The sequence below is a fragment of the Eptesicus fuscus genome, chromosome 12 (assembly GCF_027574615.1).
Source record: "Eptesicus fuscus isolate TK198812 chromosome 12, DD_ASM_mEF_20220401, whole genome shotgun sequence".
NCBI lineage: Eukaryota > Metazoa > Chordata > Mammalia > Chiroptera > Vespertilionidae > Eptesicus > Eptesicus fuscus.
This window is the reverse complement of record NC_072484.1, coordinates 59,658,904-59,675,484: the sequence shown is the minus strand read 5'-3', so window position 1 is coordinate 59,675,484 and position 16,581 is coordinate 59,658,904. Positions and strand designations below refer to the sequence as shown.

The 16,581-nt window shown below is 37.1% G+C and overlaps 1 protein-coding gene across 1 annotated transcript in view; it reads right to left on the bottom strand.

Annotated features, from left to right (window-relative positions):
- Window positions 1–2,577: 2,577 nt before the first annotated feature.
- The window catches only part of ARHGAP28 (Rho GTPase activating protein 28), a 145,391-nt gene continuing 131,387 nt past the window's right edge, over window positions 2,578–16,581 (bottom strand). Inside the window, exons 14-17 of the mRNA XM_028139184.2 lie at window positions 11,116–11,172; window positions 9,281–9,405; window positions 5,384–5,448; window positions 2,578–2,672 (exon numbers count right to left, since the gene is read on the bottom strand). Coding sequence (XP_027994985.2) covers window positions 2,578–2,672; window positions 5,384–5,448; window positions 9,281–9,405; window positions 11,116–11,172 — 342 coding nt within the window. The remainder of the gene's footprint in view (window positions 2,673–5,383; window positions 5,449–9,280; window positions 9,406–11,115; window positions 11,173–16,581) is intronic.

The window sequence follows — 16,581 nt, the reverse complement described above, 5'->3', positions numbered from 1 at the left end:
AAGGTATTAAAATCAGAAATTAAAAGCTCAGTCTGATGGCTTTTGTTTGCAAATGTACTATTTTTACAGATTGCCATAACTATTTTAAAACAACTCTTGATAAGGCAAGAATAGTTTTTCAATACTTAGGTGGCATGCATTTTTAAATTTCAATTGTAAGGGTTTGTTTATTCTTTAAAGATAAAATTAGTAAAAAAAACCCCAAAAAACAAAACCCTCTTATTCACATAAAATTCTTCTGTGTGTCTATTGAAAATTCTTCTCTAATCAGTTAACCCTATGACTAAGAATAAAAGTTATCATTGGATAATGCTATTGGTATTGATGTGGCCTTCTATATAATACAGTTATTTGAAAGTTGTCACACATCCTTGAATACATTAGAGTGATTAATTTAAAGTAATTGACTCAGTTAAGTCTCTGACCTATGAAAACACACAAAGTGGCAAAGAAATTCAGGAACTTACTGTTTTTACCTGTCATCTGTTAGCCATTTATTTAAAACTGATGACAAGTGAGGTAAATCTTGAAATCCTTAGAACTTATGTATAGGTTCTAATGTATTTTTAGTCAAAAGAAATGAAAATTCCTAAATAAAAAACTGAATGACTAGATTCATGAATATTCTATATCAACAATTTATTCTAAATGATAAGAAATACAATGAGATAAATCAATCATTATTTTCATATATACATAGAAGTGTATGGTAGTTAATTTGAAGAATTTCTTCTATGTGTGTAGGCATATATTACTGCCATCTTATGTCTTGGAACTTAGCAACAACATAAAGTGAAATGTTTATTCCTGTTGTTTAAATTGCAAAAATGATAAAAGCATTTTTCAGACTCTTGAAATTCATTATGTAAACTCATATGTCATCAATTACCCACATACCAAAAGCTAATGAAATGTAAGTCTAAACTTACAGAACATGCTTCTTTCCTAATGCGTTTTCAGGAAAAGGAAATGAGAATTCTCAAACAAATAAAATGAATAGATATTTGAGTTTTCTACAAAAATGTAACAAAATCTTAATGACCAGAAACTGAATTATCTACATGTTGAATATAAGCAATGTTTTTATAGACATCAAGGCATAATGCAGCATATAAAAATTTCTTGTATATGTGGGCTTTAATTATTATCACATTATGTTTTGAGACTTGGTAAGCAGATATGTTTTCAGGAAAGCAATTTTGTCTCTTGTTTGAACTGCAAGAGAATCATTTGAGTGTCAAAGCTCATTAAAACTGATACAAAGTCAACAAAATACCAATCTGTGGATTCTAATTCAAAGCATGTGGGATAAATGACACGTCGGCCCCATTTCTAGCTCACCCCAGAAGGACTATATCTGCATTCTCAAGATGAAAGGCAGAGCTGTCTGACCCGTCTGCATATTTTAGATTTGCTTTCAATTACAATCATGGGGACTGTGTGTTCTTATCAATTTTAGGTCTGAAAATGGCTCCACAGGATCTTGATAGCGAGACAGTTTTCCGCTTACAAAATATGCATCTGATTTTAAAACCTGATGCTAATCCCCAGTGCTTGGCCATGACTATGATTGATGAACAGAAACAAAACCTGCTTTTACAGCATGAAAATCTGAATGTAACGGTATTTTTAAGCACTCTTGGATAAAGGCAGTTCTGTATTTTTAAACTGGGGTTGCAGAAGTGACTATCTACAGTTGTAAAATATAAAAAGTGATATGTTTAATCAGAAAAGGAAATCAATGCCCGGCACATGGAAAGCTATTCATTGAGCACCATAATCATGATGAGAAAAATAGAGGCTCTGTGACTTTTGACTACACAGAAGGTTATGAAAACACAAGAATACCCTTTGTCAAACTAAGCTTGCCTAGGGGGCCCTGTGCTCATAAGGGAATAAGCTTTATAAATGTAAGTTTTCACCAGTCCAAGAAAAAGAAATGTTCATTTGCACCAGAATGCTGATTATCATGATACAGTACAACGTACATAATAGTACAGTGTCTTTAAACAGAAGTGTCTCCTTCTCCAATTCAGGAGTAAGTCAGAGCATAAATAGTGTAGTGTAACTTTAGAAACTGATTCCACTGGAAAGTAGAGCTGAATTTTTGTATAGAGTGGAAGTTACTGATATTTCTGGCATTCTTGCTTAAACAGGACAATATATGTATATATAGCATAAGTATAAAAAAGTCTTTTTTCCCACCTCTTGTGTTTGATAGCATTTGCTACACAAAGAAGTGTTTCTTATCCTTATATACAGGATCAAGTTCATTTCTGCTGTAGCCAACAGACTAGAAATGATCAGAATTCCTGTTCTCGATTGGTCTCTCTTCAGAAGGATCATGACCTCTTTCTTGCACTCTCATCAAGGAACTGTCATGAGAAAGCTTTAGTTCAAATGGTTAGCCATATCCTCTTCCATAGTTCACGCTGACAATGCTGGGAGACACCACTTAGGCTGAGAAACACCACGAGGGTTATAGGAACAAACATGTCAAAAGCAGCCTTTTCCCCCCCGACTTAATGTAGAATTTTCTTGGCATATTAAACATAACAGCTGCCATCTTGAGGGCATTCAAAAACTTGATTGGGGTTTAATGACCCATTCTGCTTGAGGATTTACATGATATACATCCAATATGTAAGCATCTGGATCCAAGCAATGCTGTCCTAAGGAAAGAGAAAATCAAAGCACGTTTTTAAGAGTGAACACTTCTGAGTGTGTGTGTGTGTGCATGTATGTGTGTTTGTAAGGTTTCAATAAGGCTAATATAGTTCTCTTAGCCAAAAGTAAGTACACTAAGCACTTTCCTTATTGTTTTTAGAGTTGAGTACGTTAGTTATTAAATACTTCCACACCCTTACTGATCACTGGACAAGCAATAAACAATTAAAATATATAATGAAACAAAAAATGTAGATGGCAAACATTGACGTGGTCAATGTACTTACACAAATCTAGAAAGTATAGCCCACTACTGTAATTATATGTGCTATGTTTTTATATGACTGGCAGCACTGGCTTGCTTACACTGGCATCACCACAAATATGTGACTAATGTGTTCTGCTATATATGACAGCTACAATGTCACTAGGCAGTAAGAATTTTCCTGCTCCAATATAATCTAATGGGACCACCATCATATATGCAGTCAATTGTTGACCAAAAACATGACTGTAGATACATTTTAAAGATTCTTATCAAAGCTTGCCTATCTTCCTTCCTTCCCTCCTTTCTTTCTTTGTTTCTTCCTGGCTGTTAAGTACTTAAAAATAAATCCCATGCGAAATTGTGGAAAATACAGACATATCACCACAGGCAAATTGTTTCCTAGATTCACCACATCTATTAGCAAAAATAAGGCAAGGACTTGTTTCAGGTATAAAATGATCATTTATAATGTAATACATGTCCTCTAATGGTTTTACAGATAGTAACTTGATCAGGACTAGAGAAGATTAAAAAGCAAGCTCATTTTAATTTCTTTATGATGGATGCAATGCCCATAGGCAGAAATAACAACAAAAAGATCATTCTATGTGATAAAATACATGTGAAAAATTTTATATACAGTGTGTTTGAAATGCATATTAAAGTCTCAGGCAAAACTACCAAGATCTGACTGCTTGCTTGAGTCATTCATTTATCGAATACTTATTGAGAGTTATTATGTTCCAGAAACAACTATCGGGCTGGGGCTACAGCAATGCATCAGACAGTCAAAGGTACTTACCCTATGGATGCTTACATTCTAAAAGTGGTAAAGGCAACCAGCAAATAAGCTAGTATAATGTAAAGCAAGTCTGGTAGTGATGAGAACATTAGAGAACAACCAAGCGTGGAATGAACATAGTGAAGATATAATCCAGGAAGGTCTCATTGAAAAGGTGATATTCATCAAAGGCCTGCATGAGCCAAGGGAGCAAGGAATGAACAATCTGAAAGAGAGAGTTCTAGGCAAAAGTCAGCAAATGCAAAGACTCAAAGCAGAGTGTGCCCAGTGATTGAATACACAAGGTTGGTGTTTGAGGGAAAGTCTGGATGTAAATGTGAGAGGCATCAACATACAGGTGTATTCAAAGCAATGAGATAAACTGAGCTCCCCAAGGAAGTTAAGTGTAGATAAAGAAGAGGTGGAAGGACAGAACCCTACAGCTCTCCAATCTTAAGAGGCAGAGAGGATAAGTAATGGGCACAAGACATCCATGAGTAGCCAGCGTAGTGGGAGGAAGCCCAAAGCTTAGGTTGTCCTTGAGACCAGATGAAAATGTTTTTCAAAGAAGGGAAAGATCAACTCAGGTAGTTATAAAGACAGGCTGAATTGTTGGATTTCACAAGGTAAGAGTTCTCCGGTGACCTAGACAAGAGAGCAATTTTGATTTAAGTGCTGAAAGCTAAAGCTTGACTGGAGTGGTTTCAAGAGCGAACAAGAGGAAGAAATGGAAGTTTAGACAACTGATTCTAGGAGTTTTTGCTGTAAAGCAGAACAAAAATGGGCATTGACTGGAAGGGGGTCAAGAGAGAATTTTGTAAAAATGAGAGACATGCCCTGGCTGGTGTGGTTCAGGGCATGCACTAAAGGTTGGCGGTTCTATTCCTGGTCAGGGCACATGTCTGGGTTGTGGGCTTAATCCCCAGAAGGGAGGTATGCAGGAGGCAGCCCATCCATGATGTTTCTCACCCATGTTTCTCTCTCTCTCTCTTACTCTCTCCCTTCCTCTGTCTCTCAAATCAATAAAAACCAAATTTAAAAAATGAGAGACATTACCAAATTTTTATGTAGATAGAAATGATGCAGTTGGAGGGAAAGTTGATGATACAAGAGAGAATGGGGGAATACCTGGATCAAGGTCCTAACTGGGCAGGGGGGACATAAAGTGAGACAAGAGTGGAAGAGTTGGTCTTATATAGGAGCACAGATATTTCCTCTGGACTATGAGGAAGGCAAGCAGAAGACACAGACACAGAAGATATGGGCACAGAAGAAAGTAGAGGGAATTTTCTTTAAATTCCTTTTTCACCGTCAGGGAAACAGGAAGAATGAAGTTGGACTACTAGTGAAAATAGGGAAGTTAACTAAATGTTCCATGATGTTCTTTCCTTTGTTTTTCATGAATCTCCAGAAAGAGATTTTCCAACTTTGAGGCATATTTAAAAGATCCAAAAGTCTACTCTATATAAACTAAAATATTCACATTTAAATTATGAAAATATTTTAAGAAAGTCATACTGTTTTTACATGAGATTAAAAAATCAAAAAGTCACTGATTTTGAGTGTATATCTAAGAAACTTGTAAAATATACTTTTATAACAATAGCATCATGTTTCTCTTAGAGTAATCAGAGAATTTAGGAGTGAAAATGTTAAAGAATCCTTACCTATATTTCCTCCAATTTCATATAACCTTTGGTTCTGAATTTTAATGCATTCTGAAGAACCATGACTGAAAAAAAGAGAAAGCAACATAAGTTTAACCCTTTCATAATCAGAGGTTAATCTGTAGATTAAATAACCATGGCAACAAACAATTTATTCTGCCTTGAGTGAAACACACCCCACAAATCATTATGACTGAAGTTATGATAAAAACAACTTTTTGTTAGACATAGACAAGCATCTGAAGCACCGAGAGGATGGATGATACGGGGCTTCCACAGCAACTGGGGCCCATTTATCCACAACTGTCAGCTCCACTTAAGGGAGGTAACTGCTACTGACATATCACACTGGCCAAGGAGCAGCTGGGTGCTTCATTATGCCTAGTCATTGGTCCCATCACTCTTGGTTCAAAAAAAGTCAGGTTTCATTTCCATATTTGCCAAAAACTGAATGGGATTCTCTCCTCAGCCCATGTCACATTTCTAAGCTTGGCTAATTAATGCTTTGCTACTGTCTAACATTTCATTGCATGACTTTGCCTTATAATAAAAGTAAGTCAGAGAAAATGATTGCCCAATGACATTTTTCTACCCCAGACTAGAATGCTGGGGTAGAAGAGTCTGGAAAGACCATTTCTGATCTCTATCCCACTTCAGGAATGACTTTCAGCTTGATTTCTTCAAAAATTATGTTCTCACTCTATCGTGAGGAAGAATACGTACATTCTCATTTGTTTAATTAAACTTTTTGATATAATTGTAAATTTGCATGTAGTTGTAAGAAATAATACAGACAGGTCCTATGTGTCCTTTACCCAGTTTCCTCTAACAGAAAAGTCTTTAAAAACTAGTGCAATATCACAACCATGATGCTAAGTGATTCAGTCAAGATATGGAACATGCCCTGGCCAGTGTTGCTCAGCAGTTAGAGCATCAGCCCACACACCTAAAGGTCACAGGTTCAATTCCCGGTCAAGGACAAGTATCTAGTTTGCAGGTTCAATCCCCAGTTTGGGTGGGAGGCAACCAATCCATGTGTCTCTCTAACACTGAAGTTTCTCTCTCCCTTCCTCTCTCTCTCTCTCTCCCCCTCCTTCCCTTCTACTCTCTCTAAAATCAATGGAAAAAATATCCTTGGGTGAGGATAAACAACAACAAAAAAGAGAGTACATTTCCATCACCACGAGATCCCTCCTTTCCCCTTTATAGTCACCCCCACTCTCTCTTCCTGTCCCTATCCATAACCCATCCGCTATCCCTCTATCTACATTTCTATAAATTTGTCACTTAAAAATGTTATGGAAATGGAAATGGAAATGTACAGTATGGAATTCTTTTGTATTAGCTTTTTTCCATGGGTATTGGAAAAAAATCCCTGGATATTCATCCAAGTTGCTGACTTTTATTGCTGAGTAGCATACCATGGTATGTACGTGCTGTAGTTTGTTTAGTCATTTGCCTGTTAGAAAACACCTGGGTTTTTTCCAGTTTTTATTATTATAAAGAAGCTGCTATAAGCATTTGTACATAGCATTTTGTGGGAACATGGTCTTAATTTCTTTAAGATAAATGCCCAGGAGTGTAAATGCTGGGTTCACATGTTGTATAAGAAACTATCAAACTGTTTTACAGAATGACTGTACCATTTCACATTCCCATCAGCAATGCACGAGAAATCAAGTTTCTCATGTTTTTGCCATTATTTGGTATTATCAATATTTTTTTATTTTAGCCATTCTTATAGGTATCTAATGATTAAAGACACTGAACGTTTTTTTCATGTGCATATTTGTCATCTGCATATCCTTTCTGGTGATAAAAAGGAGCAAACAATAAAAATCAATTTGTATTGATTTTTGTTGTTTGTTTTTACTGTTGAGTTTGAGTCTTCTTTACATATTCTAGATACTAGACCTTTTTGAATATGTAGTTTGTAGATACTTTCTTCAAGTCTTCAGCTTGTCTTTTCATCCTTTTTATTGGTTCTTTCAGTGTATATTTCAATTTTGATAAAGTCTAATTTATAAATTTTTATCTCTTATGGATCATGCTTTCAATGTTAAGTCTAAGAATTCTTCAGTAGCCTTATATCACAAAAGTTTTGTTGTAAGCAATTTTCCAAAAGTTTTTATGTTTTACACTTAATTTTGTTATCCATTTTGGGTTAATTTTTGTATAAAATGTGAGGTTTAGATCAAGGGTCATTTCTGGGTTGTTTTTTTGTTTGTTTGCTTTGTTTTTGGCTCATTGATGTCCAAAATTTCTTTCTACAAAAGGTATACATGAGCATATAGAAACAACTCTGTAAGTAGAAATCTATTGGATGCCCAAATCCCTCGAATGGAATTTCAAGTCCCTCTATTACTGCCCAGGGGTAACTATTAACAGTGTTGTGGTGTCAGGGCCAGCAGCAGAAAGGAGTAAATGTTTGGGCCTCTGTCTACTCTTCATTTTTTTAATGTACGCTTTATATGTATGAACTTACATAGTACTAATCATGCAAAAAGTGTATACATCATGTAACCAGCTTCCGTATCTAAAAAATGAACTTTTCAGCATTATTTACAATAGCCAAAATATGGAAACAACCTAAGTGTCCATTAATGGATAGATTGATAAAGAAAATGTGATATATATATATATATATATATATATATATATATATATGGAATATTATTCAACCATCAAAAATGATACCTTGCTATTTGCAATAAAAACATGGATGGAGCTTCAGGGCATTATGCTAAGTGAAATAAGTCATATAGAGAAAGACAAATAGCATATAATCTCACTTATATGTGGAATCTAAAAATACAAAAACAAAACCACCACCACTGCCGGAAGCCAATTCCAGCATGTCATAATTGCAAGAGTTTCATTGAAAGATTGATGGAACTTGGGGACTCAACAAGGGCTGAGCCACATATGTTATTGCCTTTTGGGAATGGCTAAAGGCATTTCCCCAAACCTGAAAGGATGATTGCTTGCTGCCAGACAGCTCAGGGCATCTTAATCTACATGTTATTGCCTCCTACTGGCCAAACATCTGAACAGCTGCAGGCAATTCCCCATTCTGACAATAGATTCTGTACCTAACCCTCCCCTTTGATGTATATATCTCCACCTTGCCTTAGGACAAATTGTGTTAATAAAAAGCAAGGGGTCCTGAGACAAGGAGAACTTAGTTCCTTTAGCTAAGTCTTCTCTGACTCCCCAGGATGCCTTTCAAAATTATGTTTCGTCTGTGGACAGCACCTTTTAATTTACGCACAGCACCTTTTCCAGGTTCCTGAACCCTTCTAGATGCCAGATCAAGACCACCGGCATTACACCACAACAGAAAAACAGTCTCACAGATATAGAGAAAAGATTGGTAATTGCCAAGGTAAGGGAGTGGGGTGGGAAGAATGGGTGAAGGGGGTACAAACTTCCAATTATAAAGTCATGGTGATATAATGTACAACATTATGGTATATTTGAAAGTTACTAAGAGAGTAGATCTTAAGTTTTCATCATAAGAATAAAATGTAACTATGTACAGTGACAAATATTAACTAGACTTATTGTGCTGATAATTTTGCAATATATACAACTCTCAAATTATTTTGCTATATGCCAGAAATGAATGTTATATGTTAATTATACCTAATTTTTAAAAAAAGAAAATAAAGAATCCCACTTGTAGAAATTCCTTTAAATAAACCAAAACTTCTGTTACTGACAATTCTCTGGCCTACTAACTTCTTATTCTGCTTTTGACTTTTCACTTATTGGTAAAGTTTCCAAAGCAACTGGTTCTAATTTTTTAAAAAGGCCAAATTTGTAAATTCCTGGAACGTTACTCTCTGATAAAAATTCATCATCTTTGTACAGAGACCTTTATTCACATTTACTCACCTGTTCTCATATTGAAATTTTGCCAGTATGTCTTTGGCTTTGGTTTGACTACTGAGCTGAATGGCCATAGAAACCTTCGAGAGACGTGGAGCATGGACCCTTATGACACCTTCTGGCACATCAGACTGACAATGAGGAAAAATTCAGTACATTCTGTCAAACTAGGATGAACATCAATCAGTTCAATGATTGCACTTAAGAGATATAAAAACCAGTGGCACTCTGAACTAGGAAAACAGGTAAACATGACTAATATTTAACCAGAATGAAACACTGCTTTCTTTTTAACTGAAGATTCGATAACACTTAACCTGGAGTTTTACTGTCACCACAAGCTTAGGTCATATATAATGCCTTAAAAATTATGAGAGGAGTAGAACTGAGTTATAACAAAACAACTAAAGTTTCTATTACTGCATTTTTTTGAACAATGTTCTAAATAAGCCTACTGTACACAGAGTTCTATATTTCATTGCATTTTAATATCAACCTGAAAAAGTCAAGGATCGATTAGGAAATATGACGTTTTAAATATCCCTTTGCTTTAGCCAGCCCAAAGGTAACTCCAGATGGACACTTGAGACTTGATCCCTCCACGTGTGCTAATGACACTGTGAAGGGCAGACATGGACTACTACTGGGAAAGAGAATGTCTCTGCTTTTATGTAACAGAATTGGCTTGGGGACTCTGGAACTCCCATCTAAATGAAATATTTAAAAATGTTGCTCTCTAATTAATAGACATTTCTGTTTTGTCAGGATTGACTGGAAAATTCCTTTGTTTCAAAATTTTGAGTTGTTTTAATGATTAATTCTCTAACTAGAGATGAATAGAAAGTTTCTATTTGTTTGAGGGTCTGACTACTCCTCAGGTAAATCTGTATGTTCTCAAAAGGTAAAATTGTTGATGTAGATTTATGTGAACTGATTCAATATTTACCCTAGAAGGGATATTATGTGTTAAATTGCATTCCCCACAAAGGTATGTTGAAGTCCTCACCCCCAATACCTGAGAATATGACCTTATTTATAGGGTCATTGCAGATATAATAGCTAAGATGAGCTCATACCGGAGTAGGGTAGGCCCTTAACCCAGTGTGACTGGTGTCCTTACAAGAGGAGAAGAAACAGGGACACATACACGGATGAATTAATATAAAGGCAGAGGCAGAGGTTGGAATGCACTGACAAACTAAGGAATGTCAAATACTGCTGGCATTATGAAAATCTAGAAATGAAGTCAAGAATAGGTTCTGGTTTCATGGCCCTCAGAAGAAATCAACCAAACCAACTCCTTGATTTTGGACTTTTAGACTCCAGAACTGTGGGGAGTGAATTTCTATTGTTTTACTAGTAAGTCATCCAGTACTAGAAAACAAATACAAATTTTAAAATAGGGTCGATTTTTATAGGACTATTCTACCATTCCCAGCAGAACCAGGAGAGCATGGTAGGAAATGCACATACAAGATTTAGACCTTGAATGGGGCAGAGTGCTCCTGCTTCGTTGCAGCCAAAGATTGTATTCTTAAGCTACCCTTGTTCATTTCATGTCCCGCCCCTTCCAGCTGTCCAGAAGCCTCTGTAAGATAAATTCCATACCCCTGACATTATCGAACCTGTGATCATAAAAATCACATTTCCTTCTAATTCCACTTGTGTGGAGATGCCTAACCACACATTTTGAATCATCATTTAGTTGTGCTACAATAAAAATGTCAAGTTTGAAGGATATATCATGACCAAAATTATACACAGATATTCTGGACGTAACCAGGGAATACTATGTAGGAAGTTGATAATCACAGATGAAAGGAAATTATTTTTTTTCTTACCATTCTTCTTAAAGAGGGTGATTTTTGTAGTACCTTTGAAGTCTTGGGGCTTGTAACCTAAATAAAACACATTTAGTTTTTAGGATTAATGTTGGAAAGACAAGCATATGCTGCTGTTGAAAGTACAAACTGGTACAATCTTTATGGAAAATATTTTGAAATATTTACCAAATTATAAAATAAATATGTACTTTAATCCAGCAATTCCAAATCTACAAATTTATCCTACAAATATACTTCATTTTTGAGAAATGACATAAAACAAGTTTATTCACTGATGTAAAACTCTTAATAGCAAAAGGCTGGACAGCATCTAACTGTTCAATAATATGAGGTAGCTTAAATAAATTATGATGTGTCTATGAAATATCGTGCAAAAGAAGCAGAGAAGAAGGCTTTGTGGACCGATGTGGAATAATCACCAAGATGCAGGACAGTGTTTTATGTGTGTTATATCATTCATAGAAAAAAGGGGGGAGGACATTTACTCATATCTGCTTGTATGTGCATAGTTTTTTTCCGGAAGTATATACTAGTACACCTGCAAGTTCCTGTGGACATACAACCTGCATTGGTAGCATCATTTGTCTCTGGGAGGGGAAGTCAAGGTATCCAATTTTTATCCTATTGTCTTTCTTACCTTTTGAATTTTTTAACCTTTCAATGAACTGTCTATTCCAATAAAAGTTAAGAATTAAAAACATGGTATAGTACAATAGAACTGCAGAAAGACTATTTCTTCATCTTTAAGTGTTGCTTCCATGATACTTATAACTTTTAAATTCTGCCTTGGTTCTAGTTTGCAATTAAAAAATTTGTATTCATATAGCATTATACAATTTACAAAGTGCTTATACACATTATATGTGTTGATGCTAATGATAACTCCGTGAGACAGAAAACATTACTTCCTCCTCCCCCACTCCAATTTATAATAAATCTGAGATTCAAATAAAGACTAATTCACCAAGGCTCCTATGGCAAAGCCTGACCTGACCTCAGTTTCAGCTCTGAACATAACATACTTTTGCCATTAAAATTGTTCACAGTGAAAATGGCAGAGTAAGGAATTCAAAAGACTGTCCCTTCATAAAAGCAATGAATAAAGTGGCAAAAATGGTCAGTATCAACTTTTTCAGAACTCTGGATACTAACCCGGAGGTTGTAACCAGAGTGCCTAAGAAAAAAATAGCTGAATCTTGTTAAGAACAGTAAGCTTTATGGCTTTTTAGCTTACACTTTTCCCATCTCTGTTCCCTATTAGTGGTTGGCAAACTCATTAATCAACAGAGCCAAATATCAACAGTACAACGATTGAAATTTCTTTTAAGAGCCAATTTTTTTAAACTTCTTCTAACACCACTTCTTCAAAATAGACTCGCCAGGCCGTGGTATTTTGTGGAAGAGCCACACTCAAGGGGCCAAAGAGCCGCATGTGGCTCGCGAGCCGCAGTTTGCTGACCATGGCCCTAGCTCATTGATAGTCTGCATTCCTGGTACAGGTCCTAGAGGGAGCAAAAGACACCTCACTCACAAAGAATAATTATTTGTTTTGACCTATCTCATGGTTCCCTGGAACACTGGCTCAAAAGGACTGCCTTTAGCTTGCCTAACTTGGAACTTGATCAGGGCTAAACTAGTATAATGTTGAAAACACCTATAGGCAAATGTTTTATCACTGCTGTCTGATGCAGTGGGTAAGAGTTGGAGGGAAAAAAGACTAAAAAGCTTTAGAGGCAAGCCTAGAGATCCACATACTTTGAGAAATTAGGGCTCTGAAAAGCTCCAACATATTCCAGAGAATTCAGAGGCCATGCACATGTCCAGGGCTGTGCATATGTTCAGGAAAGACCTGAAAAGAACTTGAACTCTCACCTCTAGCTGACATTCAGGCTCTGTCCAAGCATAAAATGAAGGTTCAGGCAGAGTTATAAGGATCTCTGCTCTTGCCTTCTTACTTAATACTTTACAGAAAGTTCCAGCCAGGGCAATTTAGCAAGAAAAAGGAATAAAAGGCACCCAGATTGGAAAGGAAGAAGGAAAATTCTCTCTCTTCATAGAAAACATTAACATTATCTTATAGAATATACACAAACAAAACAAACTTTTAGAACTAATAAAAGAATTCAGCAAAATTGCAGGATACAACATCAATATATAAAATTCAGTTGTATTTTCATACACTAACACTTAAACACCCAAAAATTAATAAAGAAACAATATCATTTTCAATAGTTTCAAAAAAAGCATGTGATCAAGAAAGTGTAAGCCTAATACCCTGAAAACTATGAAACACTGAAAAAATTATAGAAAACTTTAAAAAATGGAAAGACAACTCATTGTCATGCACTGGAAAGCTTAATATTATTAGAGTGGCAATACTTTCAAATTAATCTACATATTCAATTCAATCCCTATCAAAATCCCAAGTACCTTTTTTTCAGAAGTGAAAAAGTTGCTTCTAAAATTCATATGGGAATACATGGAATCCAAAATAACCAAAGTTATTTGAAAAATAAAAAGTTGGAGTGCTTACATTTTTCAATTTCAAAACTTAAAACAAAGAAAGGTACAGCCCAGCTGATGTGGCTCAGTGGTTGAGTATCGACCTATGAACCAGGAGGTCTAGGTTTGATTCCTGGTCAGGACACATGCCCAGGTTGCAGGCTCAATCCCTAGTGGGGGACGTGCAGGAGGCAGTCAATCAACGATGCTCTCATCATTGATGTTTCTATCTTTCCCTCTCCCATCCTCTCTGAAATCAATAAAAAAATATTTTAAAAACACACAAAGGTACAGTAATCAAAACAGTATGATACTGGCATATGAATAGCCATATAGATCAATGGAACAGAATTAAGATTGTAGAAATAAAGTTATATATCTACTATAAATTAATTTTTTACAAAAGTGCCAAGACCATTCACTGGGGAAATAATTTTTTTCAAAAATTGGTGCTGGGATAACTGGGCAGCCACATGTAAAAGAATGAATATCTCCTAAAAACAACTCAAAATGAAACTTTAGTATATATATATACTAAAACTATAAAATTCTTAGATAAAAACATAGGGTTAAATCTTTATGATCTTGGATTTGACAAAAGATTCTTAGATATGACAAAAAAACATGATCAACCAAAATAGATACAATTATACTTCATCATAATTAAAAACCTTTGAGCATCAAAGGACATAAATATTTTCACACTATGTATACATCTGATAAGGGACTTGTATATAGAATATACAAAATTTTACAACATAATAAAAATTCAAATAACCCAAACAAAAATGAGAAAACATCTGGGTAGATATTTCTCCAAGGAAGATATACAAATGGCCAATAAGCATATGAAAAGATGCTCAACATCATTAGTCACCAGGGAAATACAAATCCAAACCACACAATCACATACCACTTCCTACCCACCAGGTAGCTAGAATAACGAAGTTCTGCTAATATATGTGTTGGTGAAGATATGGAGAAATCTGCATCCTCATATGCTGATGGAGCAAATGTAAAACGGGGCAGCCACTTTGGAAAACAGTGGTAATTCCCCAGATGATTCAACATAGAGTTGCCATATGACCCAGCATATTTCCAATGGAGTCAAACATATATTTACACAAAAACTTATACATAAATGCTTATAACAGCATTGTTTCATAGTAGCTAAAATGTGTAACTAGCCCTGGCCGGTTAGAGTGTCGGCCTGCAGACTGAAAGGTCCCAGGTTCGATTCCAGTCAAGAGCACATGCCTGGGTTGCGGGCTCGATCCCCAGTGGGGGGCGTGCAGGAGGCAGCCAATGAATAATTCTCTCTCATCATTGATGTTTCTATCTCTCTCTCTCTCTCTCTCCCTCTCCCTTCCTCTCTGAAATAAATAAAAATGTATTAAAAAATATATCTTTAAAAAAATGTGTAACTAATCTAAATGGCCATCAATGGATAAATTGTTAAATAATGTGATATATTCATATAATGGAATATAATTCAGACATAAAAAAAAGTACTGATATATACTATAAGTTTGATGAATCATCTTATCTAATAATAGAGTAATATGCAAATTAACTGTCACTCTGCAACAAAATGGCGGCCCCCATAGCCACAAGATGGTGGCACCCAGTCCCCTCAGCCCCGCTGCTGGAGTGTCCGGCCTGTCCACAGGAGCAGTGAGGCTGGATCCACCTCCGGAGGGGGCAGATCCAGTCCCCCCGCTACACCGCTGCTGCAGTGTCTGGGCCTGTCAGCCCTGCTGGGGTTCGTGGGGACCAAGCAGCGAGGCTGGATCTGCCCCCAGACACCGCAGACAGAGCCCGGATAGCAGGGCTTGGGGGCTTCCTTAGCACGGAGGCAGCAGGGAAGCCTCAGTACCAGCAGACAGAGCCCAGACAGCAGGGCTTGGGGGCTTCCTTAGTCCAGTGGCGGCAGGAGCACCCCCAGGCTTGGCAGACAGAGCCCCCCAGCAGGGCATGGGGGCTTCCTTAGCACAGAGGCGGCGGGAACACCCCCAGGCCCAGCAGACAGAGCCCAGAAAGCAGGGCTTGGGGGCTTCCTTAGCGCGGCGGCAGTGGGGAAGACACAGGCCCGGCAGACAGAGCCCGGAAAACAGGGCATGGGGGCTTTCTTAGCATGGCAGTGGTGGGAGCACCCCAAGGCCCAGCAGACAGAGCCCAGAAAGCAGGGCTTGGGGGCTTCCTTAGCGGCAGAGGTGGGGAAGACCCAGGCCCGGCAGACAGAGACTGGACAGCAGGGCATGGGGGCTTCCTTAGTGTGTTGGTGTCGGCAAAGCCCCCAGGCCTGGCAGACAGAGCACACTGCAGGGCATTAGGGCTTCCTTCACATGGCGCATGGTGGCGACAGGCAGAGAGTGGACATCAGGGCATGGGGGCTTCATCTCCATGGCTGCAGCGAAACCCCCAGGTCCCGCAGAGAGCAGAGAACCACGTTGAGTGGGCCTAAGCCATCAGTAGGACATCCCCTGAGAGCTCCTGGATTGTAGAGGGTGCAGGTTGGGCTGAGGGACCACCGTGCACGAATTTCATGCACTGGGCCTCTAGTAAAAATATAATGCTAAGTGAAGCCACAAAAAACCCACATATTATATGATTTTTTATTCATTGAAAGTACAGAATAGGGAACTCTAAACAGATAGATCATTGTTAGGGCTGGTGGTGGAAATGGGGCTGATGGGGATAGGGAGATGATAGCCAAAGGGTATATTTTTTCTTCGAGGTGATGAAATATTCTAGAATTGATTGTATCACTAACTGAATATCTGTGAATATACAAAAACCCACTGAACTGTACACTTTAAGTGGATGAACTGTATATGTGCATTATATCTCAATAAAGTTATTTTTAAAAGAATATAAAATCAAAGAAGTGAAGTAGTAATATATGCTACAATATGATGAACCTTGAAAACATTTTGCTGAGTGAAAGATGTCAGACACAAA